Below are 27,578 nucleotides of genomic sequence, written 5' to 3'. Positions count from 1 at the left end.
AAGATGTGAATGATGAAGCTAAAGCAGAGGAGAGCAACAACGACATCAACACTACAGAGACCCAGTATGGACCCTTGCTACCTGTAGATACGGTTGTTCCGGTAATTTCTATTCAAGTATGGCAAAATATGTTCAGCTTCTAACTACTTATATGTACTTGTCAACTTTTACAGAGGTTGATTATCTTGGACGTCAATGGATTGCTGCTGATGCGCGTGCCTCTCGGTGACACAGAACCCTTTGAGGATTTGCAAACGTTTCGGATGGGAACTTGTCGAGTCGTGGTTCGTCCAGGAACTAAGGAATTTATTCAGTTTCTTCTTCCGCGCTTCAGAGTTTCTATATGGTCTTCAATGCAAAGGCAAAACTTGTCGCCACTAGTTACAATAGTTTGCAGTGTATGCGGCGCTCACACGTCAGATTTTGCCTTTTTGTATGATCAAAGAAAATGCGTTACCGTTGAGGGCCACTACCACCCTAAAAAACCACACTTACCTCTTTTGTACAAACCGTTTAGCCAAATCGGTGTACCCTTTGATGCAACTAATACACTATTGATTGATGATACTCCTGAAAAGGGAGAACTAAATCCGCCGGGAACAACTATCTCACCACCTTCTTTCAAGGGGCATTCCTTCGATTTTTACCTTGAAGACATTCTGATTCCATACTTACAGAAATTGTATCTCAGTCCATTGTTCACGGACGGGTTTGTACTTTCTAATGAATTAAGATGACTCTTCTATCATGTCTTTGTCTTGTCTAACATTGAGAGAGAGAGAGAGAGAGAGAGAGAGAGAGATTTGACATGGTAAAGAAATGTATTTCAAGCACACTTTTTCACAGGGCACAGTTGACAAATGAGCTCAATAAACTTCATGTATTGAAAGTCATTTGTATACACTTGGGTTCACAAGAATATCTGTTACATTGACACTACTTCAACCCGACCATCCAACTCTTTGCACAAAATATCTTTTTCCCTTCGCCGCATCACCTTACGGCCAGCTAGGAAAAAGGAAAAATCTGATAGGTCCCTGTGCATTGACTCTTCAATTATGTCATGCCGCAAATGTTGAAGACTGTATAGCTCCCTTATTGTAACCACCAACAGTAGGCCATGATCTTTATCAATCACTTCCACATCCACAGCAGGATTCTCTTCCAAACCTGCAGAAACCTGGTCCATAGGAATGTACTTACCATTGAGCATTTGTGATCGCATATACCAAAACGAGAGTAACAGTGATTGGCTTGCAATCATGTACTTGACAACTAGAGTTTCAAGCGCGACCTCGCATCGTAAACCAATCTCTTCCTTTACATACCATCCTCTGTCAAGAAGTTTGTCACAGGATGACTGCTGAAATGACTTGCACATGAACATAGTTTTCGTAACACGGATGTTGTAGCTATGAAACAACTCTATGAAGAGTGCAACAGGACAAAAGTTTGCAATTCTAACCAGTTTGGTGGGAATAGAGCTACGTAGAGACCTCTGTATATCCTTGTAGATCTTACTTCGCATTGCCTCCACCATTGTTTCCTCGGGAATTGACCAGTCCATAGTGTTCCAATCGGTTCGTAGAGGCAATTTCACCAACATGCCATTCTTATTCCCTGAGCTAAGTTGGTAGAAGTGGTCATAAAAAAATATTCCCTCATCAGCCAGGCTTTTGCTGCTCCTCCCTGAATACTGTAGAGAACCAATGTGGGCATGAACAACTTGGAAGAGGCCTATTATGCACTCCACAGGCTCCCATTGCTCATAAGAAGAGGGATAAACATCTGCAATATATATAAGAAGAGTTAAACTAAGAGTATCAATAAGTAAAAATGACAAATCTAATGTAATTGAGCTGTGAAGAATGGAGACATTGCTCATAAGAAGCGGGAGAAACATTGCAAAATATATAAGAAAAGTTATAATGAGAGTATCAGTAAGTTCACATGTCAAGAGTACTTACAATTGCAACGTGGTATCACCTCTAGATGGGTAAACACATGCTGAACAAGAACTTCCTTTACAGATCTTTTCCCGATTTCAACTTTGAAATCCAACACTCTGGCCTTCCATGCTGAGCGGTAAACGTTGATACCACTAGACCTCTTGGGTCTTCTTGGTTGCATGAGGACCCATGAACCTTTGTTTATCCTTTGTCCAACCCATTGGTTCTCTGCGCTTATTGAAGTTGATATTGTAATTGAGGATATGCTACTACTTGGCCTTCTAGGCAAAGTGCACTTGTTGGTTGTTGGTGTGAGAGACAGTAAACACCTGGAGCTTCTTGGGCGAGAAGACGTGGAAGCCATAGATCTCAGAGAAAATCTTTAGTGGAGGGAGATTCACTTTGAAAGCATTCTAATGGAGGGAAAGTGTTTTAGAATTCCAATATCTTGTGCGGACTTAATGGTCACCCTCCAGTACGTTAATGACCATAAGAGAATATCAGAAGTGGGACCACATGCAAGCACCTAAAAGCTCGATAAAAGGAAGGAAATTACGATGCTACAATCCTAGATTTGTGAAAGTTTTATGCTATTTTCCTATTTTTTGAGTCTTTCCACGTACTTTCCTACGTAACGTAGCCTTCGTGCTCATTGGACGCGCTCTATTTTTCTCTCTCTTCATATGGCCCTCCAAATGACCTCTGAAATTTCCTAATGTTAGCTTCGAATGACTTCCTCTTTGGCAAGCTGGGTACAACCCGGCTTTCTGAGCTTGAAGCACTTGCTTGGCCAGATGCTTCTCCCTTCGGGGTCATGTGTTTCCAGACTGGCTTATCTTCTCCTTACCTTTGGCTCGCGCGGACCCTTTAGGCCACTTTGGAGTTATAACTTTGACTGCAGTTTCTTTAGGGAAAAGAGGCCTCACCGTTTTCTTCCCTTCTTTGATGTGAATGACTTCTTCGCGATGAATGTCGATGTAGATGATTTCAGCCCTTTCGCTGCTTTTGTTGCCGGCACTCGTTGACAGTGTGTCTTGGTTGACAACAGTGATGGCACTTCACCGACCTCCCGCCTGATGCTCTCAATTTGTGGTTAGAACGAGCAACACGAGATGGAGAATTTACCTCTTGAATACTGAAGACACCGTAGCCTGGCAGTAGTACTTCAATGAAGGCGGCTAGTGCCTCCTTCGTCTCCTCTTCTTTTGTCCTCCAGTTAGAAAATTCCTTCAGCCATTCGTCCATGATTGATAGTGGGCGTCACTTTCAGCATTGTAAACTGAAGGGTCTTAGAAATCCCTCCTCATTGGGGGCACCAAATGACGGGAGCGAAGTGAACCCCGAACCCCGACGGCCTCTTAAACGCCAGGGACCAAATGGCGCGCCTCGAGCCTATCACGGTAAAGCGAGCAAGGGGCACCACCTAGCTTTGAGCGGCTAGGACGCAAACCATGATGATATGAACACCGCAAACTTACACACGGAGAGAGAGAGAGAGAGAAAGAGATATATATATTTTTGCAAATGATGAAAACCCTCGGGGCTGTGAGGGAGAATTATTTTTGCAATATTTACAAATGACACGCCGTGGTGGTGGAGAGGTAGAGAGAAGAGGTGGTACAAACTACTTGGTGCGCTCTCGAAGACGACTCAATGATTGTGAAGCTTGCTACCAAGAGTGTGTATAGGTGGGTGCATCGACCATTTGAGTCGAGGGATGGACGCGACTCCCTTTGCATGGTGCAATTCCCAAGGCAAAACCAACACACAAGCCCCCTCCCCGTGATGGTGATAGTGTCAACTCTTCCCACTACACTCTACCAAGTGCTGACTTCTCATGATTTGCCCCCCCGATAGTGACCTCTCAATGCCAATTTATAGGTGTTGGCTGCTTGGATTATGGTAATCCCGGTGTGATTAGGGTAAGCTTAATCGGGGAGACAACGCAAGTGGTGGGCCCGGTGTGGTTGACCCTTGCTTTGTTTTGGGAGTTTATTAAAAGATGAGTATCTCTAGGTGGGCCTTTGTGACCATCACCTAGAGAGAGGAAATTTACAAAGTGGGAATTTTACAATGGCTTGGTTGAAAACTGAAGAAATGATTAAAATACCCTATAAATTACTAAAAAGGGCGACGTGGTTGTGTGTTGCCGACGAATGGTGCGTTGCCGGTGCGTCGGTGTAGCGCGTACTTCTTTTTGGGGTCGGCCGGGGCATGCCTTCGACGCATTTCTCCTTTTTTGTTGTTGGCAGCTGCGTGCTTTGGGTGTTCCTTCTTTTTGTCGATGTCGTAATCGTAGACCTCCTTCGGGTTTTTTTGTATTTATGTGCGTATATGCGTGTATGTACGTATGGGTGCATGTGGACGAATGTGTGTGTATATATGTATATGTGGGTGCGCATGTGTACGTGTGTATGTGTGCGCAAGCGTGCGTGGGAACGGGCTTGTATAATATATATTACATATATATATATATTACATATATTTATTTATTTATTTATTTATTTTTATTTTTTTTTGGCTCTGTTGATGGCGGCCTGCTACGCAAGGATGAGGGGTGGGGGGAGATGGTGTGTGTGTGTGTGTGTGTGTGTGGGCAAGCGTGGGGTGTGTGTGTGGTGTGTGCATAGAGAGAGAGAGAGGGAGAGAGAGAGAGAGAGAGAGAGAGAGAGAGAGAGAGAGAGAATTTTCTGCACCTTCTCAGGCCCGCGAGGGAGAGAGAGAGAGATAGAGCTTACTGCGGGCGGGCTGGGGTCGTAAAACAGAGAGCGAGAGAGAGAAGGGGTTGGAGGTGGTGAGGGAGGGAGAGGATGAGGGTGTGGTGTGGGTGTGTGGTGTGTGTGTAGAGAGAGAATGGGCTACGGCTTCTTGCGTTGTGCCTTCGGGCTGAGAAGAGCGAGAGGGAGAGAGAGAGAATGCCAGTTGGGGCTCAGTGTGCATAATGCGCGAGAGAGGGAGAGGGAGGTGAGGTGGGTGTGGATAAGAGAGAGTGAGAGGGTTCTATAGCGGGTGCCCACCGTGGGGGGGGGAGTGTCTTATTCTCTGTCTTGCATGGTGTCTCAACGATGAGAGGAGGGGGGGGGAAGTCAATGGTGTGGGGGGGAAGAGGGTGGGGATAGCGGGCCGGGGGGGGGGGGATGAGGCCGAGGGGAGGGTGAGGCGAGCGGGTGGGGAAGAGAGGGGGAGAATATAAGCGGGCCAAGGGCTTGCATAGAGAGAGAGAGAGAGAGAGAGAGAGAGAGAGAGAGAGAGAGAGAGAGAGAGGGGGGGGGGGGGGGGGGGGGGGGGGGGGGGGTGAGTGTGTGGATAAGAATACGAGAGAGCGGGAGTTCACATGCGGCACGGGCTCGGTGTAGCGGAAGCGCGAGAGAGAAAGCGAGAGAAGGGGGGGTGGGTGCTCGAGGCTTGCGCCTGGCCGAGGGTGGCCAATGAAGGGGGGGGGGGGGTATTGGGATCAACAAGGTGTCGGTAAGAGAGAGAGTATTTTGGAGAGAGATACATAGGGAAAATGAGAGAGAGATCTCAGTCGATGCCCGTCGGGGGGAATAAAACTACAGGGAGAGAGAGAGAGAGAGAGAGAGAGAGAGAGAGAGAGAGAGAGAGAGAGAGAGAGAGAGAGAGAGAGAGAGAGAGAGAGAGAGAGAGAGAGAGAGAGAGAAAGGGTATCTGAAATCGAGGGCGGTCGGTTAGGCTGGGGCATGGACAAACGGGGTCCTGAGGGTGATAAGGCTGGCCAATCGAACGGGGGGGGGGGGGTGGGCCATGCCCGTAAAGGTATCGTGAGGTTGACCAGGCGTTGTCGAGCCTTCCAACAGTGTCGCCAAGGCTCCAGCAGAGGAAAAATAAGTTTTTCTTTCTTTTTTTTTCCTTTGATTTTCAAAAAGCGGCCATCAATGTCTTATTATTTGCAAATCAGAATGGACTTATAAATAATCATCATAATAATATTTACATTAAGAAATTCAGAGCATTGTTGTAGTTATTATACCGTGCATAGAGTGTATTGCAATGTGTATGTTTGCTCACAACATAGGTGATCGATATGTGGATTGACTAACGTGTATTGAAAATCTCATATTGTGCATTTTGGTTACTTTCATAGTGAATGGTTTTTTAATATATATTGAAAATAAGAAAAATGTTTTAAAAATTGAACATCTAGTTCTTTTATCTTCAATTTTAATTTAAAAGCAATGGAGCAAAATTTGGGCACAAGTGGTACGAAGAAGCCAAAGAATAAAAAAGCTCATGGCAAAGAGTGGGATTATGCTCACAACATATGCAGACGATATGGAGTGGCAATGTAAATTTTGTCTCACAACAAAATCAAGCAGTGCACTACGTATTAGGGACCATTTTCTGGGTAGCGTTAAAAAGAGTTGTAAGAAATGTGAACATCCTCATGCACCTGCAATTGCAAAGCGTTTGAGAGAAGAGCTCGTCCAAAAGGGTGGCAAGAGACAATAGATATATAGCTCTGTGGCTGCAAGTCAAGAGTTGTCAGAGCTAAATATAAACTCTGCAGATCCTATGGTGATGCCAACTAACCTTAGAGAACAGCCTATGTAGGGGGAGGAAATTTCAAGCAGCATTCCTTTTAAGCATCACAATGAAGTTGGACTTTGTCAAATGCGTCAAAAATAATTACATCAAAGCTTTCTAGTGTAGTCTCTAGAAGAAGCACAAATTGCACTCGCCAAAGCAATATTCTTCAATGAAAGTGCTTTGGTCATGGTAGACAGCAATCATTGGAAGGCTGCTTGAAAGAAAATCGGTGAGTTTGGCCCAAGATTTTCAGCTCCTTCTTATCACACGATACGAAATGTTTTCTTGGACAAATGTCACATCAAAGTCAAAGAGCGTATTGACAAAATAATACTTGGGAATATTTCACTTTCAGGATGCACAATTGTGAGTGATGGCTGGTCAAATGTTCAAAGAAGATCGTTGATCAATGTAATGTTGGTTTGTCCAAGGGGAGAAACATTTATAAAGGTGATTGATAGTTCTGGTGCAATTAAAAGTGGCAAATACATTTTTGAGGTCTTGATTAATGTAATTTAAGAAATGGGTGATGAACATGTCGTTCAAGTAGTCATAGACAACACAAAAAAATTATAAAAATGCCAATAAATTGATAAAGAAGTGCTTTCCACACATTTTTGCCAATGGTTGTAATACGCACAGCTTAAACTTGGTGCTGAAGGATTGCAAAGAAACCACATGGTTTGCCAAAATAATTGACACAACATGTCAGGTTGTGAAATTTATCTTGAAACGGCAGAGAGTGCTTGATTTGTATAGAATGTGCATGTTAGTGATGTTGAAACTTCTTGCTGAAACTCGGTTTTGCACGCACTTTTATACGTTGGAATCACTTCTCCGCAACAAGTGTGTTGTGATTGACACATTCAATTGCACGGTCTTTGATGAATGGAAGCTTGAGCAGAAAGAAAAAGTAAAAGAAAAAATTACATGTCTACATGGCTCTATAAACAAGGTTGCTTGGTGGAGGAGTGTAATGGATGCATACCATGTAATGATGCCGGTTATGTTTGCAATTCGCAAGCTTGATCAAAGGGCACCAAGGATTTCAATAATGTGATCACAAACATGTGGACACGTTAATAACGTTCGGTGATCACATTTCAAAACACATGATAACATTAAATATTCACGTGAATTTCTCTTAACCTAAAGAAATTATTCAACTTGGTAAGCCTTCTGGGATTTTTTCATTTCTTAATGGGCTTGATTTAGGACTCACATAGTTTCCTAGTAAGCTTATCAAGAAAAACATATACCTCGGTGGGTTTTTATGAGTTTCCACGACACCGCTTATCGGAGTTTTTGTGATCACATTATTGTGAATATGTAACTGTGACTATAAACATTATGATCACAATATATTTCACATGATCACGTAAATATTAAATCCCTGAAGGGCGCCAAATTTGGGCAAAGTGTGGATGACATGGTGGTTAGTCCAACAGAGACTTGAAAATCCCGAAGAGCTAAAAGAGTATGTAATAGAGAAGGAGTGGCGACTACCATTCTCTGACAAACAGTGAAGAGTTTTGGCCAAGTATTTTCATGCAAGGTGGAAGAACGCTCATAGTCCACTCCATAGCCTTGCTTACATGCTTGATCCTAAGTATTGGAATTTAGATCTGATGTCTAATACAGAGGTGGTCAGTGATTTCTATCACGTGGTCAACACATTCTACTCCAACGTTCAGGACTGAATTGATTACATCAAACAAATGAGTGCATTTAGATCAAAAGAAGGTCTTTTTGCAAATGATTTTGTACAGGTAATGGCAAAAGGAAGTGGTGGATGATGAATGGTGGAGAGCATTACTCTACCTTACATCTCCTTACAATGAAAGTACTGGCACAATGTGCAACAAACTGAAGTTCAGAGAGAAACTGGAGAATGTACAAGTATGTTCACAACACTATTCGCAACAGACTATTAGCAGACAGAGCGGAAAAAATGATGTATATGTTTTGCAACAAAAAGATATTGAATCACATCGAAAGTGTTGGCTATGAGGAGGAAATGCCAACATGGTTGTGTGATTGTCAAAACTAATTTGTTGTATCTGAATGCACTATAGACGAGATAGAACAGAATCTGATAATAGATATGGAGGTTGAATTACAAGGAGATCCATAACACTCAGACTTAGAACCAGATAACAACATCACAATTCAATATAGCTTGAGAGTAGAATGAAGAACGTTTCAAAAACCATTGCAAAAGACCTTGTATTCAATGTGTTTTGATCATATACAATGTTTCATATTTGCAATTATACATAGTTTGGCGATCTCAATTGTGTTGCTCTAAAGCACCATCTTGGTCACCAAACAGATTTCTAATTGTGCTAGGGGTATCTTGGCGGGCTTGCTTGAATTTATACTCATTTGCCATGCCAAACATAATATATATTCCTTGTGGAATATCTTGTGAACAGATTGTGCATTGTCTACTATTTTGCATTTAACGAATTAGACAAATGAAGTGATAATAATGACCACATGTCAATGTATAATATCCACTCTATCCATCAAAATTCTTGTAGCAAATTGGACATTGGGAAGATGAGGATGCATTTGAAGTCGACGAGGGGACCAAATCTGGATGCAAGACAAGGTGGTTGATGTGTGTCCCTTGTACAAGCGGAGGATTCACTCACTATGTCATATTTTGAACGTCCTGGCTTAAGGAGTGAATGATTTTCTCCATCCACACCTGTGAGGGTTGGGGTATCTGGGTGGCTATAGAAAGCCGTGGTATTTTTGCATCTTTCTCTGCCAGTTGTGTCATGTAAATATTCTTCTCTCTCTTTAACTGTAGGTTAGCGCCTTCCACTATCAAAGCCAGCTCATCTTGGGTGAAAGTGACACAACTCTCCCTGATATCATGAGTGGAAACAATTGTCTCCTTTGACGAAAATTCTACTGGTTGTTGTTGCACAAAGTGAACATATAACATTTTTGCAAAATATAACGCACAATCTGCATTGTGCAGTGGATGGCCATAAACTTCCAAGTAGATCCTATCAGCGTTTACTTTGATCGCATCATGGAGGCACTTGGATATCCTTTCTTGATCTTTGCGTCCTCACATGGCCATATTGTTTTGATCATGTCCTTCCTCACTTCTTTATTGATCTCTTTCCATTGCATGTGCTTTGGATTTGCCCATTTTGAGAGTCGTCGAGCAGTGCGGGTCGCTTGATGTGCCAACATACCGTGTGCTAGAGACTTCGTGCGCTGAAATGCATTAACAGTCCCTTGTCGTTGATTATCATGCACTGATTGGGTGCCACAAACTTGTTCTTCATTGGCCATTTTCTCTTGGAGTTGCAATGGATAAATACACAAATATTCAATATCATTGGCAACTATATATTCTCATGATTCAACAGTCTCACAAATGCACAAGGTAGAAACTTCTCGTCCACTACATAGGACGTCATAGCCGACTAAATCAAACCCCAACTGATGCGACTAAACAAAATCACAATTGCTAGATCCAATTGAACCACAAGAAAAATTTGAAAATGTCTAAGAAACGCATGTGCCACTGATAGCAGTGCCAAGCAGCACCCGATGCCACCATAGTAGGGTCGAGCATCACCCAGTGCCGCTCGCACAGCTATTGGCTAAGTCCGAGACCTCTTCTTTTTTTTGCCATTGGCCTATAATCGCGGATCTCAACAATGCTACAAGATAAATCAGATAAGCCTTTTGGCTCCGCTAAGTTTACTTCCCACGAGCCACAACCTCCAACGGGTTTAAACCCTCGTATCTCTTATTCCCCTAGCCTAAGAGATCAATCCCACGTAAAGCCTCATCTAAGCACTAGTGCCAAAGTTTTCCTTTTAAATATCTTTAGCCATGATTTACTCACTTATTTTGCACATCTCTGATGGATTGGACCTCAAGGAGAACATTTCATAAAAATTGGAAGCTCAAGTCTCAAGCACACTTACTCTTGTTGCAAGATTTTTCACAAAGCTTCTTATAAGACACATGTGAATGAAGGCACTAATATCCACACGAGCACGGGTTCTAGACGTTGTATAGAGAATTTCTTTGCGATAAGCCCGTCCATTAGCATGAACACACACACAAGCATCATGTTTGCACTGTATGTGTATTTTACACCATTAGCCATCAAGGTTGCATCCTCGCAAGCTTGGACCAATGAAGAAATATGACACTATCATGAAGGAAATCACATTACGATGAAGATGGCAACAACAAAAATGACACATGACAAAGATCATTCCATGAAGATCAAGACGAAGATCAACAATGAAGGGGATGACATCGATGACCATTTTTCACTTATGAATTAAAACCCATGACATGAATGATTTAAAACCCTAGATCATTAGAGAACCTATCTTAAGTCTCACTTGTGAACCACAGCGATGAATCCGGTAGAGAACCATTGTGATGAATCATGAGGCATTGAACCATGATGATGAATTATATTGAAGCATCATGTTGAATCAGGGTAGCTGAATCCTACAAACCTAGGAGTATTTTATGACAAAACAAACCTTTGTATTTTGCCCCAAGCTTGGCTTAAGGGGAGGATTGTTAGGGTAAGATGATGATTGTGACACCACATGGGAAAGTCCCCCTAGACACCTAGGATGACATTGTCTAATAAGGAGAAGGTGGAACCTCTCTAGCCAATGATTGTAAATCACTAACACTACTTAAGAGACATTTCTCTAATGAATCAATTGTACTTTGAATTGTACCATTGTGTCTATACTCTCTTTCTGCTCTTGCTCTTGGTGTGGCCCTAACCCTAATCTCTACTGCTCTAACCCTAACCCTAGCACCATGGTGAGCTTAAGGCGTCATCCACCATAGCCTAGCTCACACTAATGGCGCTTAGGATAAAGCACCCAATTTTAACAGAATCTTCTAATAAATCAAGGGATTTCTTGGACTTGCAAATAACCATAGTAATAGTCTTTCTGAGGTCCTCATCATGGAAGAATTCTATAAACACATGCATGGGCATGAAGATGGAGACATACACCACAAGACTCGTAACATTTGGTCTTAAACACTTTTATATTTATTTAGTTTGAAACACTCAAAGGTTTTAGAGGCAAGGATTGACCACTCTAGACTTTCCTTTGGAGAAATTAGGAGATACTGTAGTGTACCAAAGCCAAGTGAAGAACAAAGAGCATTATAAAAGTGATTGTAGAAGAATACCCCCCTTTCATCCAACTCTCTTCTAGCACTAGTGTTGTAAAGAAGTGCACCCATCAATACATGGAATGTATTGATGCATTCCATCAATACATGGAATGCATAAGATGTCCATTATGCATTCCACCGGCTGCCAATCTTCTTTATCCAAGAGATAGATACCTACAATAGTCAAGTTAATGACACAACACGTGATTGAATACAAAAAACCTCTTGTGGATTTTAGAAAACGTATAGTTTGGTCGATCAATCAAAAACCTTGCTGGTATTGCTCATAGATGTAGCTCAGAGTGTATGTATGCATGTTCAATGAGCACCTCCTTGATTTTTTTTCCATTTGTGATAAGTAGGAGTCTTTAACCCTACCTTTGTAACTATTCACAAACTCATTCCTCGTGCGCTTTCTCTTCTTTATCTACAGGAGAACCCAGATTTCCATAGTAATGGTGGTGAAAAGCCATCAACCATTGTCCAAATTGAAGTTTTTGAATAGTTCCATTGACTGTGAATGGTTGTTGAGGTCTTATGCTCTCCATTAATGCTTCTTCAATGGCCTTAAGATGCACATCACAGGAGAGAGAGAGAGAGAGAGAGAGAGAGAGAGATATTGTTTAGCAGTGTTGCTGAGTACAAAGTGGACGCAATAAAATGTAAGGATAATAGCTAGTTGAGAGAAAGGGAATGAGAATGAGAGAGAGAACCACGCATATAAAAAAAGTGCACTCAATTGCATTGAGTGTGATTTATGTCATATGTGTCCTATATTCGGTTACGACAGAAGAAAGATTCAATCAAATCCCATGGGGCATTATTATTAAGGTTTTAAAAAACTAAAGACTATTTTTTGATATTGTGAGAATTTGATATAGAACTATGAAAAATCAGAGCTACCGTTATGGTAGCCCGCCATCCATTGGTCGCACAAAATTCTCTTTCTAACACTAAAAGGAACCATTATCTATTGAGCAATGAGTTCACATTCTTTGTAGATCTCAAAAATATCTCATTGATTAATGAGGTGCAAATCAAAGGACGACTGCTACAATGGATGCTTCTACTCCAATAGTTTGACCTTTAGTCCATGCATAAGCCTCTTTTGTAAGCAATCTTAGCCTAGGAAGAAGAGGTACTAGGCATTCACCATCAATTTCTTGATGCAAACTTGTTCAACTTCTTGGGGTAGTCTGAATGGGACACCATTGTGTATTTTTTTGAAGAAATTCAAGTGTTTCACATAATGGACCTTGGCAAAACGGAAGGCTTTGGTTCTTCACTCCGTGAAAATCTCTTTAATCAATGATGTTTTGCAAGGATTGGGCAAGGATGGTGTCTTAACAAGGTGTGTGTATGAGCAAGGACATGAATATTAGCAGTGGCTCATGAAGTGAATGTAGGAGGTCACTTATTTGGAAAGATCATGGGATCGAAGATTTTACAAGCTGTCTTGTGATAGGAGACAACGTTTTGAGATGCTAGCAAGGTGGTCAAGCAATGTGATGTATGCTTAGGTTGCACTAGTGCATTCTCGTCTTACTTCTTGTTTTTTAATACACAAGGGTGTCAATTAAAGTTTTCTTTCCTAGAATTGTGTCTCGGACTTGTATGGATGTGCATTGATGGAGAATTGTTGGGGGAAGGTGGCAAGATTTTGCACATAGTAAACTAGTATTGTATATATGCAATTGGAGGCATGGCTACATGAAAGAGAGAGAGAGAGAATTGAGTTTGGACTTGTCCTTTACTTGTGTGTTAGTTGAGCTTCCATGGATAAAGTGATTGTGTTCATCATTGGGTTCCTCACTTAAGTTCATTGATGGGTATTTATATTTAAAACACAAACTCCCATTGTCCATTGCACTTTTCGACGATGTAACAAGAACAAGGGGGCCTGGGAAGTGGGAAAGGGGGCCGCGCACCAGGGGAGGGGGGGGGGGGGGGGGGCGGCTTTGTTATCAAATGCAAATATGACATCTAAAGATATAGTTGCATTTTTACTTCGTGATACTTTTCCTTGTGAAAAAAAAACTATTGTGTTGAAATTTGTGCACATTTCCATTCAAATTTATAAAAGTGATACTAAAGTGGTTCCAATTAGATCCTATTTGTTTCATATTCTCAGGAACAGCTTAAATATTAGTGTTTCAAGTTCATCAAGTTTACATCGCAGGGTAGTACCCTGTGTGCACAAATTGGTATTAAAGCCCATCATCATGCATTCTTTGTTCCAACAGAAGCGCAAAATGTTAAAGCTTTTGGCTAAGATTGCAACCTTTTTTTGGTACACGTTAACTTATGAAAGAAAAGATGGCTATAAAAAAAATCAAGTGCCATATATTTCTAACATCCGACCCACTTGTTCTAATTTGTAGAAAAGCATTCTTAAGCCACTCTTGAGGCCAAATAGAAAAGAGACACCAATTTGTTTAGCAACTTAATTTCCCACTGTTAGTGATATATCAATTGACCTACATATTTGAAGTCTGTTGGTTTTGTTCTTATACAAAATCACCTTTTATAATATGTAGTTATGTGAAGTGCTAGCATTAGAAAAATTATTTTCTTGAAAGAATATTAATTTTTATACAATACATAGCGCATTTTCTTTATTTCAGCTTCGTTCCCATCTTAGGAAAGTGGAAATTCATAACTACACTTCACATTCATTCGTGCATCATAATCGAAATTTTAATTTTTCCAAATAACATGAAAATGTGGAAATTATGTGTAAAATAAACTCTTCAATCAGTTTTTAAAAACCATATTAAAGCCACAGAGTCTTCAAAATAATGACACAGAGTCTTCAAAATATGTCCATGAGTTTGAGACTATGTTAGCTTGTAGGAATCAAGATCAAGTAGTATAACAACATAAGCACATCAAAATTTAAATATGCATTTAAATTATTTATGTAAGCCCCTTGTTATGACTTATATTATGGACAAAACTCTGGTCAAAATGTTATTGATGTTACAAAAGAACAACTTCTCGAGTTTCTTTATCCTTTTGCGGTCTTCTGTTGGAAAATCCATAGCAAGCAAATAGGGCACATATCACTACCATCGTCATAACTAAAACGACATAAAGTATAGCAGCATTCTTCCATCTATTCATGTTTGCTTGTATAACACCACCTTTACATGTGTCACAATCATAGCATAATTGAGTAGGGGTTGAGCTCCATTTATTGCAATCATGAGTATAAGCATGGATAGTTGTTCTGAAACCTTTCTCCTTTGCTTCCTTCCTAATGTTCAAGGATCCATACTCGTTTGCACCAACAGTTTCCACTTTCTTGATATCATTTTGATTTTCATTCCCTTTTTGTGAGCCAATAAATGATATATTGCAAGCACTAGGGGGAATACAACATCCTCCCTGCACAATGCCACTTAAAATTTAAACTTTTGACAAAGATTTTGCAACATAGTTTTATGGTTTTGTCTTACTAAAGTTGAAAAAACCGTTTATGTGAATCTTTTTTCTATCTAAATTCTAAAATTAAGTCATATATATAATTTATCTCTACTCTGTTTCAAAAGTGTGTGCGAGTATTCAAAACATCTAAAATTGTGTACTTATTTTCAAAGAGCAAGCTTATGCGGCATCTAAAATTAATGCCCATGCCAAGTACCATAAAATTTATAATTTTTAGCTCAAGAAAATTTTCAAATGTAGTTTAGCTTCTAACTCCTTAAAAAATTCCATAAAATTTGCATACCTTATATAGTTATTATTTTCTCTTTTATGCTGTAATTGTTGGCTTGCTAAAAGCCTTAGTGCACTATGGGCAAAGGTCGTTCAATTTGTTTGCATGACAAGTGTCCCAAGGAAGCTCAAAAGTCTTGTGAATGAAAGGTCTATTGAAAGCTATTTTCTAAAGTATTCCTATTAGTTTGATCCCATGATGTAAAGTCTTGATAAAGAGCCCTTTGATGTAAGGATTTCATAAAGGCTTTTTTGTTTTATTATTTTTTATGCTTATTAAATTTACATTTTCTTATGAAAAAGCATTAAAATATTTTTTGTTTTTAATTTGTTTTCACTTTACTTCTTTCTCATTTTATTTTATTGATGTGCAATATGCATCTTTCATATTATTTAAGTAGAGCCTTTCATAATTTAAAAACCAATTGTGATTATTTATGTATAATAGATAATCTTTGCAACCAATGGCTCCTACAAACTAAAATTCATTATTCCCTTTCTATTCGAGCTCCTTCCCTCATCACCTCGCCTCCGTGTGTGCATGCCCCTATCCCTAAACCCGTCCTCTCTCCTACTAAGACCTGCATTAGTCGTGCACAAGCAATCTCTGTGTGAATTTCGTGGCCCTCACAGGTTCTCTTGTATGAGACAGAGCTAATTGGGTAAAACCTTGGCTCTTACAGGTTTTTGAATCACATGCGCCTCGTGTTGCCTCCCTCCCCAATCACTTGCACCTAGCCATCAGCTACTACTGCTAACTCTACCCCAATCATGAGCTTGCATTGAGCAGTTCGCAGATGTAGAGATAGCAAGGCCATGCACACGCTTCGAGGCATGACATGATGTGTGTGTGTGAGAGAGAGAGAGAGAGAGAGAGGGGGTCGAAACATCAAAACAAAGCAGACGGGGAGTAGCGAAAAAGAAAGAGAAGAGAGATGGAGACACGTGCTATCTGCAGGCTGGTGCAAACACGAGAGAGAGAGAGAGAGAGAGAGAGAGAGAGAGAGAGAGAGATAATTGTAGCCATCGTCGGCAGCCCTAACAATAAAAAAGTCTCAACTAAAGAATCTTGTAAGATAATTAAAAGAAATTATCATTTTTAAATAGCTAGTACCCCTAATAGATAATATAACTTTACATTAAATCACAATAAAAATTCCATGTGATTGTAGGCACATATTTAAACTTACTATCCCTCATCTCTCTTACCTTAGCAGGCCTTCGTGCCTCCTCACCTTGTTTTTTCAAGAGTATGTTTTCAAGCAAAATTGGATGCAAGACTTTTCAACTGCTTTAAGATTCAAACTTGAAAACTACTTTAAAAGAATTACTTGAGCCTTCCTAACACCTTTCTAAATGATTTCAACAAGCATATAAATAGAAAATCTTAGCACATTATGACAAATGCTTCCATTAAATAAATTTCAAAGCATTAATCAAAAGTTATCATGCTTAGTCAAGATGAGAGACAGTCATGAAGAACATATGGTGCCTTCAATGGCCGCATGGGATGAAGGTCTTCTTAAGAAAGGTGTTATGGGGAGCAATGCCAACCGGAGTGAAGGTCCTTGCTAGGGGACCTGGTCCAGATAGATGCTCGCAATGTAGAATGGATTGTGAAGAGCTCTCTCACATGTTTAAGGAGTGTCCGTCGATTTGTGGTCTTGCAGGCAAAATTCGCAAATGGGTCCAAAAAACTTGGAAAATAGAATTATTAAAGAACGATCTTTTCTTGGGAGGAAAGACGTTCAAGAGTCGACACTATCATTGCTACACAAATCGTGAGGTATTGCTACTTTAACCACATTTAGAAGAAAAGGAATTGTCGGATCTTTGAGAACTCCTAAGAAGTAGCAAAGTTCACAAAGATAATCCAAGAAAGTAGGGTTACGATCATGGCATTCGAAAGCAAAGAAACCCAGAGGAGTGGAACAGGACTCTGTGCGGAATACTAACAAACGTGCAAAGGTGAAAGTACGGGCTCATCTCTAGTCATGGGGTGGTTCCCCTATCAGCCGATGTATCTTTGATCTGGTGAAGTGGTCATGGCTCATGACGAGCATGGCAGGAATTTGTAATTATCTAAATATTTCAATATCATCCATTCACCATTGTGAGTTTTGTCCACAAAAAAAAAAAGCAAAGAGGGCTGCTAATTTTGTCAAGAGGTCTCTTTCTTAATGGCTTTCTCTCTCTCCTAATGGCTTAAGAAAAAATATATTCACAACCTATATAGTGCAAAGACACACTCTACATAGAAGAAAAGGCTAAAGGAAAATAAGCAAAAGAAAAACACAAATATATCAATGTGCACTTGACCATCTCTTTCTATGAACACAAAAAGTCTTTTGACTTTCCATTTTCATGGGTCTTTTCATTTCCTAAACTCACCCTTCACTTATGCACTTACGATGTTTTGAGAGGTTTTCTATTTTTCTGAAATTGGGGAGATCTAATGAGTTTTGATTAAACAAGGAATTCACTAATACGGGAAGAGGGAGGGGATGCCACATTACATGGAATCCCTTAACCCCACATTACATCAAAGATTACCATATAAATAAAAAGCCATGAAGTGTTGGAATTAGGGTTGCAGAGAAACACACACAGCTTGGAGAAGACGAAGGAAGCTCAAGGCACACAATAGAGAGTGTGTTACTTAGTGTGCAATGGAAAGATAGATAGCCCTAGAGTGATGGGCGTATATACAATGCACGGGGGGAAAAACCTCCTAAAGAGGGAAAAAATGCCCCGGCGGTCCTAGTGTGTTCACACACATCACTACCACATGTATATGGTAACAAATATTGGTATCAGAGCGCATTGGCAGTTGCGAGGAACCCAGTTTTTCATGCTCGCACAAAGCACATTGAGGTGCATTACCACTATGTCACGGAGAGGCTCTCAGCAGGAGAGATCAGCTTGGCTTATGTGCCAACACAGGACAACCTTGCAGATCTTTTCACAAAGGCATTGTCTCGTGAGAAGCTTGAAGCTTTCCGCAAAGCTTTGGGCTTACTCCCCTTTGTGGACGGATCCTGTCCTCAAGGCATGGCACTTCCCTTTACTCATGTGCCAGCTCTCGTTCACCGCATCACTCCAGGGGGGATTTGTTACCATATACATGTGGTAGTGATGTGTGTGAACACACTAGAACCGCCGGGGCATTTTTTCCCTCTTTAGGAGGTTTTTTCCCCCGTGCATTGTATATACGCCCATCACTCTAGGGCTATCTATCTTTCCATTGCACACTAAGTAACACACTCTCTGCAAGGTTGTCCTGTGTTGGCACATAAGCCAAGCTGATCTCTCCTGCTGAGAGCCTTTCCCTGACATAGTGGTAATGCACCTCAATGTGCTTTGTGCGAGCATGAAAAACTGGGTTCCTCGCAACTGCCAATGCGCTCTGACTGTCAGTGTAGATAGTGTTGGCAGTGTCCTGTCCAACACCCAAGTCAGCCATACGGCGTCTGAGCCATACACACTCAACCGTAGCTGTGAAGACTGCCCTGTACTCAGCCTCACAACTCGAAGTGGCCACAATAGGTTGCTTCTTGCTCAACCCATGAACTGCCAAGCATGAAACAAAAACCACTTGTGGACACTCGCGTGTCAAAACAACCAGCCCAATCTGAGTCCGAAAAAGCATGTAAGTCTGGCGGCAATGATCCCCCCTTGGGATAAACAAGCCAAGATGTAAAGTGCCACTAAGGTAGCGGAAAATCCTCTTGACAGCCTGCCAATGCTTAGACCGTGGGCTATGCATAAATCTGCTGACCTGCGAGACTGCAAACTGAATATCTGGCCTCGTGTTGCATACATAAATGAGGCAGCCAACAGCAGTTTGGTAAAGAGTGACATCAGCAGGATCGCCAGCATCATGTAGACTCAACTTCAAACCTGTTTCCATGGGAGTGGCAATAGGTTTGCAATCCTCAAGTCCAAACTTACATAGCAATGTCTCTATGTAACTTTTCTGACACAAGGCAATACCACCATCACACTGCTTAAACTGTATACCCAAGTAATGATGCAACAGCCCCAAATCTTTCATCTTGAAAGTAGCATTCAAATCAGCCTTAAATTCAGCAATATGTCTCTCATTTGGTCCAGTGATCAGCAAATCATCAACATAAAGAACCACAATGAGAAATACATCATCCTCACGCTTTACATACAATGTGCTTTCTGTTGGACTGTTACGAAAGCCTCGTTTAACCAAATGAGTGTCAGCTTTCTCATACCAAGCACGAGGAGATTGCTTCAACCCATACAAAGCCTTCTCACATTTGCACACTTTGTCCTCTTGTCCTTTTATGACAAAACCGCGAGGCTGCGTTACATAAACTTCCTCAAATATGTCACCATTCAAGAAAGCAGTAACAATGTCTGATTGATGTACATCCCAACCAAAATGAGCTGCCAATGCACATAGAAAACGCACAGTAGTCATACGACAAGTGGGAGCAAAAGTCTCTTCATAATCTATGCCTTTTTGTTGTGCATAACCCTTTGCAACAAGTCGAGCCTTATGGCGATCGATCTCACCATCCGGCTTGCGTTTCAACTTGTAAACCCACTTCGTACCAATGGCCTTTTGCCAGGAGGCAAATCACATAAAGTCCATGTGTCATTCTCTATAAGTGCATCATATTCTGATTTCATGGCAGCAATCCAATTTTCTGAATTTTGTGCTTCATCAAAAGACAGAGGCTCCTCAACATCATGTAAACTAGACACAGCCAAAGAATAACAATCTGATGCATAAGATGCATGGCGAGAGCCTGAACGAGTACGACTAGATAAAGGTGCATCCAATTTACTGTCACGCAAAGTGTGCACCAGCCATTTTGGCATACCTCTAGCCTGCTCATTTTCAGCCCTTTCCTCATCAAGTACATCATGTACATCTGCATCAGTAATAGGCTGTTCTAAAACATTTTCAGAAACCCCCATAGGCTGTACATTTGCCTCATTGGAACTTACATTCGTATTTCCACCACTGAAAAAAGGCAACAAAGTGTCATAAATGTCCTGTGAGCTTACATTACTGTCTCTAGTACATGACAGCAAGGGCTGAATAGAATCTTCCACAAACACTACATCCCGTGAAACCAGAATACGTTTTGTTTGCGGATGATACAACCTGTAACCTTTGCTTTCAGCACTATAACCAACAAAAATACATTTGACAGCCTTATCATCCAATTTTTTGCGCTGCACTTGTGGCACCAAAGCATATGCCAAACAGCCAAAAACACGCATGTGCTCAATAGAAGGTTTTCTATCATGCCATGCTTCATATGGAGTAATAGACTGCAAAGCTTTCGTAGGACACCTGTTAAGTACATAAGTGGCACACATGATAGCCTCAAGCCAAAAAGAATGCGGCAAAGCTTGACTTTTGACCATACATCGTGCCATTTCCGTTAGTGACCTGTTTTTCCTCTCAGCAACACCATTTTGCTGAGGTGTATAAGGCACTGTACATTGGTGTTTTATCCCACGACTAGCCAGAAATGCATTAAATTCATGAGACATATACTCCCCCCCTCGATCGGAACGGAGGGTGCCCATAGTACATTTTGAGACATTTTCAGCCATAGCCAAAAATTGTTTGAAGCACATTAAAACTTCGGACTTCGCTTTAAGCGGAAATACCCATGCATGCCTGGAGTAATCATCAATGAAATTCACAAAGTACAGGTAATTGCCCAAGGACGGAGTTTGCATGGGCCCACAAACATCACTATGCACAAGCTGCAACCTGCATGTGGCCCTAACTGAACCATCCTTTGGAAACTTAGAACGCTGCATTTTACCCAGAATACAGCCTTCACAAACATGTTTGATAGGTGCTTCAAGAGGCGGCAAAGAAGCAACCATATCAGATTTCTGCAAACGCAGCAAACTGGCAAAATTCAGATGACCAAAACGTGCATGCCAAAGTTTTGCATATGAAATAGCCCTTGAATCTGCAACAGCATTTGTAAAATTTTGTCCACACTTGTCATACAAAGTGAGCTTATACAGCCCACGGCACAAAAGCCCAGATGCAACAATTTCATCACCAAAACTGAGATCATGAACTGTACATCTGTCATCCACAAATTTGACTACAAGTCCAAGTCTAGCAAGTGCGGATACAGACAAGAGATTCTTCTTGATCCCAGGTACATAAAGTGCATCAACAAGTGTGAAGCAACTGCCATTAGCAGCAGTGAGCACAATCTTTCCAACTCCCTGAACTGGATAAGAGGCGTTGTTGGCACAAGTGACTGAATTCCCATGAGGGACAGACTCGAGAGAGGTAAACAATTCATGATGTGAGGTAATGTGCTTTGTAGCACCACTGTCGAAATACCACATGTGAATCTGCAACAACTGACAAGCATGCATCATGGACAGCAAGATTGTAAGTGCACTCTGCGCTAAAAGCCCATTCTGCATCAACATCAGCATCACAATCTCCTTTCACAGAAGACTCAACAATGGCTGCATTTGTAGTGGAACCAGCATTTGCAGTGGAACCACCCTCTTTCTTCTTAGCCTCTTTGGCCTTCAACTTAGGACACGACTTGATCAAGTGATCATTGGCTTTACAATAATGGCAACGCATCTTCTTTTTGTCCTTATCACTAGAATTGCCAGACGAAGTGCTGCCAGCAGAAGCATTAGGAACAGAATTTTTGCCACTCGCAGCAGAACCATAAGAAGTGGCTGCATTACTGTTACCACCCTTTCTTTGAGAAGCAATAAAAGCCTGTTCAACTGCACGCTGCCTAGTCCTGTTTTTTCTAGAAAGTGACTCTTGCAACAGCAATGTGCATAATGCATCAAACTTGACAACTTCAGGATTTCCTTGGGTCATCAGTCTCCAAGTACTAGCAAAAGTCTGGTAGGAATCTGGTAAGGCATCAAGAAAAGTCTGCACAAGGGAACTGTCCGAAATGACTTCACCTGCAGAAATGAGTTGCTCATTGATATCCTTGACACTAGCAAGGAAAGTGTCCATATCATCTTTCTCATGCATAATCTTCGACTCTAGCTAGCTCTTTACGCAGCAAAGCAATTTTAGCCTCATTGCGGCTTGCATAAAGACCTGCTAGAATATCCCAAGCCTGTTTTGCAGATTTTGCTGAACGGATGTGAGGAATAATGGTGCGCTTCACAGACAACGCAATCATTGCATGAGCCTGCGCATCCTTAACATCCCAACGAGCTTGTTCTGCCGTAGGCAAAACAACTCTAACAGCTGCAATCCTTGCAGCAAGACCTGCAACATCCTCAACATCGCCTACATCTTCAAAACCAGGACGTACATCAATGCCCTGCACAATGTTCCAAACACCTTTTGACACAAGAACATGTTGCATCATATAAGCCCACATAGGGTAGTTGTCCCCATCCAACCTGTCCTCAGCAGCAAACATCCTTAACACATCTGTGTTGTTGTTGTCAGCCATGGTAAATGCTGCACTTGATGTGAAAACTGCCCGAAAATAGGAGAAATGGAGCGGGAACAACTTGTGCTATATAGCACAAACCGTAGAAGACTATAAGGCACCTGTTATGCAGAAAACGGCACTGACAAAAAATCTGCACAAAATGACGAAATAGCCTGTGCAGTACTGCCTATAGTGGAAACGAAGGCCGAAATGAGCCCAAATCAAAATTCTGAGCAGACCGAGCTCTACAAGTTTGCACAAAATATTTGTCGACCTGCGAACGCTCGCCAAAGCTCACTGAAATCGGAGAAAGTGAGCAAGCGTGTGCTGGAGCAGCTGGCGACTAAGCCCGGGAGGACGTGACCTGCTCTGATACCAATTGTTGGAATTAGGGTTGCAGAGAAACACACACAGCTTGGAGAAGACGAAGGAAGCTCAAGGCACACAATAGAGAGTGTGTTACTTAGTGTGCAATGGAAAGATAGATAGCCCTAGAGTGATGTGCGTATATACAATGCACGGGGGGAAAAACCTCCTAAAGAGGGAAAAAATGCCCCGGCGGTCCTAGTGTGTTCACACACATCACTATCACATGTATATGGTAACATGAAGGCCACCACCATTGGTGATCCGCCGCCAACCCAAGGTGCTCACAAAAAAACTAGAGAGAGATACCTTGAAACCACAAAGCTCGAGATGACGATAAACCCCCTATCATACACTGACGTGGTATTGTACAAAACAAACTAGTGAATCCCTTGTGCTCAATTACAAATACATTTGGACTTTTGGTTAACTTTTGCCACTATACCTCACGGCATCACTAAAGGATGCTCACGTTTGGAGGGCATATGTCGTTGAACATAGGTAGAGTACATCCGCAAGAATCTTGATTGCCAATCTTAATGTCAATACAATGTAAACACAATGTGAATTTGATGATTATGAACTTGGTTTAAATTGGTGTGGGAGATATAAACTTGTTAGAGAACCCTACAAATTTTGGAGGTTGCATACTTCTACTGTGAACTGTATGTGAACACGTTATGAATTTGATGAAAAATATGATTGCAAGGAGTCAAAAGTAACCATTTTCAAGCACAGAGCTACACCAATCAACAACAAATTGAGACTTTCCTATGCAAACATCTTTTTTTTTTGTCGATTTGATATTTTATTTTTGGTGAAAGGACACAAATTCCATCTCAAGCACACCACACTTTGTCGCATACTTTTTGAATCGAATCAGAAAAGACTTGAAAGTGTTGAAACCATCAACCTAGAGGACAATGTTCATGCACCTTACCAACCAAGCTATGGCCATGATTTGTTAATATATTTGCCTCTAGAGGACACAAACACCCAGTCTACCTCAATTTGATGAAAAGGGCATGGGAGAAAGTGTGTTGTCAGAAAGTAGGCAATGTTGGATCCATCAACCTCAAGGATACTGTTCAAGAATTGTACCAACCAAACTATCATATTGATGCTATGTTGAGAGATACCCGAAGGTGGTCTAACACTTGTCAGATGTGCAAGACAAATGATGGCATAAAGTCGAAGCTCTGCCTTTAGCAACAACAAGATCATAAGAGGGGGGGAAAAGCGAGCACAAGACAACCAATCATGATTTTCTTTTTTTCAATTGTTTCGATATATATCATTTGAAGTTGCTCTTGTAATGAATTTCTTTTGAAGAGTCAGCATTTTATATATGACACGAAGATCGCTATGTAGATGAAGATGCCCACTTTTGTTGTGGTTTAAAAAATTAACCCATTTTGTTCTTAATGTAAATCCTGAAAGCATGAGGGAGACGAGGTTTTGTTTTATGACAAGAGCAAGCTCTATAGGTTAGCAAGAGAATTATGTAGAGTTTGAATGAGGTGAGAGTGCTCACAAGTATGTAGGAAGGTGAGATCCTCTTCAGTACCACGAGTTGGCATTCGAATGACATAGTTTTGGTAGGTCATAAATGGTGGCTTCTTGAAATTTTATGGTAGCTTCTTGAAATTTAATAGACCCTTCAATAAGAAATTTTTCCTTTTTCTCTTTAGACATCATCTTGAAGAGAGGAGATCTGTTTAGGATTATATTTTGAACACACTTTGTAACTGCTTAGGAAGTGAGTTTAATTCTACGGCGTTTATAGGACATGACATTACACAAGATGGAGATAACACACATTTGTTGACTTCCAAATTCAACGATCGATCCCTCTTCCTAGGGATGCTTATTCACATGAATTTGGCTTCTGATGTGTACTACACATTGTTATTAACCTTCCACAAAGCCTAGCTCTTCACTATAAAGAGAGCCCCTTTGTACCCTTTATACTAGTTCAATAATGAAGTTCTCCTGTCATTTTCACTCTCTTATAGCATTTGTGCTAAGAGTGCTTTTTGTAGCACACAAGTAGAAATGAGAAGTCAGTCACCTACGCGTACCAAATGCCCCTAAGCAGTGTTCGGGAAAAATCATTTTTCCAAACATACAAAATTCCTTCCCTTGAATTTTCCAAGAGGAAATTTTAGAAAATTAGATCTATTTTTCCAGTTTTTACATTATTTTGCTCTATTTTGGGGCAGAATTTCCTTTTCCCCTTGTCCTCAACCGGCATTTTTAGAATTGAAAACGACACGATATTAAGCTGAGATACATTTTTCCTGAACATTGCCCCTAAGTTTCCCCTAGATACCGGACCATGCTTTGTAAAGTACACTAAATCGCCCTCTATGATTCCCCTTCCTTACACTCACCTGATATCATACAATAACCCTTGCTAATCACCTAGGTGAATCTAATTCTTTCCATTAGTTATTTTAAGTATTCTATAGCATTGGCATTGCATGTACAAGAAATGAAAATAGATACAAAGACAAAGCAGACAACATTTGGGTCCACACTATGACGCAGAATTCTGTTGATTGCTGAAGACATGTCACACTTCTAAAGAAAGAGAAGCATGGTCAAGTAAGATTTGTGAGGGAAAACTAGAGGCGGTCTCATTGTCAAGCATTGAAGTTGAAAGACAGACACAAGCAAGCAAAGAATCTTTAGAACCAGAAAGACCCACATAAAAATTTCAAAGACACAAACCTGAATGGGTGTGAGATCTGCCAATGTCACATCTGTGATGATGTCGCTTGGAAACTTGGGAATGATGCCACTCCCACAAACATTGTCATGTTGAAGACAAGTCTTGACTCTACTCCAATAATTTGTATCTTTAACCCTATGTTGCATCCATTTAGGGTATTCATATAACCGATACTCCTTGTGATACCATGAGAAGGCACTAAAGTTAGTATTCGTTTTCGCAAGCACAAATGGATACTCTTCAACATATGAGTGCGTGTACGAGAACGCATGCCTTATGTTGTGTGTGATGGATACTCTTCAACATATGAGTGCGTGTACGAGAACGCATGCCTTATGTTGTGTGTGATTTTTCTTACCTTAGTGCATGTGTGTCTTTAGGTTTAGTTCAGCCTAGTCTCAGACAATATGTATGCATTTTTCAGGGGTACCAGTTCAACTATTCAGTATCAACAGGCAGACAATCTCACTATGCCACCTCGGGCATTTCGATGAGAAAACGGACTCAGAATGCTTTCATTCCCATCCATTCCCACAAGAAACTCAAACAAAGAAGCATGCATAAAGAGTACCTTGTACGACTGGCCATAACCCACGACATGGTGGGTAAGCCCTCTGTTGGTGATCTCAAGAGAGAAGATGGCAAAGCAGAAGAGAAGGATGACGAGGCAAAAGACGAGGACTAGATCAATCCATTCGGGAAAGGGGGTGTCGCACCACTTTTTGGCGATGGTGGCGAAGAGGCCAATGAGGGAGATGAGGAGGAGAAGAAAGCCGACAGCGATGATGGGGCGGTGCATGAAGGCGGCGCAAGGCTCACCATTGATGGATTCACCATGCGCGATCAAGAATCCTGTGGCCAAGACGGCGACCGCGAGCAAGGCGCAGATGACATTCTGTATGATGAGGAATCTGGATCGGAAGTGCAAATTGACGGATTCCTGGCCGGGGATTGTTGGTGGGCGACCCTGAGGGCTTGAATGGCGAGCCTGCTGCTGGTGATCCGCTAGGAGTTGCCTCGACCGTAGTGTGTTGCCCATCTGTGTCCTCCGTTAGAGGAGAGACCATCACTGGGCTTTCAGAGAAAAATTCCTCTTAGCTAGGCTACTTAGAGCACGCCACCGTTTTCTCGCTTTTGAAGCACCCAAAGCGCGAGAGAGAGAGAGAGAGAGAGCCTAGGAGTTGCTTGCCGAGAGCGCAAGGAGTTTCTTGCCATAGAAGTTTGCACTGGAGAGAGAGAGAGAGAGAGAGCGAGAGAGCGAGCGCGCGCATGAGGCGTTTAGAGTGACATTTGGTGAGAGTAGAAACATCCTCCATCGATCTGCAAATTGCGCACATGTTGGACGTCGGTCCCCCGATCGTTCACGCCAAGCTGGCATTGACGCACTGCTGCTGTCGAGTATGGTACAGGGAGGGAAGAGCTCTAGCCACCTCCACGCAGGCAGTTCATAGCTTTTGCAGAGCAACCCTGAGTTCAGAGGTCTTCCCGCCATGCGAACATTGTTGCATCATAGTGAACGCAAGAGGGGGGGGGGGCCCTCAGGACCAAATAACACATAGTATTAAAGAGGGGGGGTAAGGGGATCGAGGGCAGAGAAGTGCGCGCACGAAAATCGGAGAGGTT

General features: G+C 41.5%; 1 protein-coding gene across 1 annotated transcript; it reads right to left on the bottom strand.

Moving 5' to 3' along the window:
• Positions 1-14,572: 14,572 nt before the first annotated feature.
• LOC147432384 (tetraspanin-7-like) lies at positions 14,573-27,077 on the bottom strand. Its single transcript, XM_086492358.1, has 3 exons — positions 26,527-27,077; positions 25,955-26,131; positions 14,573-15,077 (listed from the first exon to the last, which is right to left on the bottom strand). Exons 1-3 carry the CDS (start codon positions 26,992-26,994, stop codon positions 14,670-14,672), a joined length of 1,053 nt encoding a protein of 350 aa, XP_086348484.1. The 5' UTR covers positions 26,995-27,077; the 3' UTR covers positions 14,573-14,669.
• Between the last annotated feature and the right edge of the window lie 501 nt (positions 27,078-27,578).

This window comes from Adiantum capillus-veneris, chromosome 20 (genome assembly GCF_014529385.1).
Source record: "Adiantum capillus-veneris isolate H3 chromosome 20, ASM1452938v2, whole genome shotgun sequence".
Taxonomy (NCBI): domain Eukaryota; kingdom Viridiplantae; phylum Streptophyta; class Polypodiopsida; order Polypodiales; family Pteridaceae; genus Adiantum; species Adiantum capillus-veneris.
Note: the sequence above shows the minus strand (reverse complement) of the source record. Positions and strands in the feature narration are given on the sequence as shown.

Bases quoted from the DNA above. Each gene is read 5' to 3' on its own strand.
- LOC147432384 (XM_086492358.1), bottom strand. From the start codon at position 26,994: ATGGGCAACACACTACGGTCGAGGCAACTCCTAGCGGATCACCAGCAG. The intron at 26,132-26,526 runs GTACTCTTTATG...TGGTATCACAAG, and splicing joins GTTATGGCCAGTCGTACAAG to GAGTATCGGTTATATGAATA. The intron at 15,078-25,954 runs GTTTGTGTCTTT...GGCATTGTGCAG, and splicing joins CAGATCTCACACCCATTCAG to GGAGGATGTTGTATTCCCCC.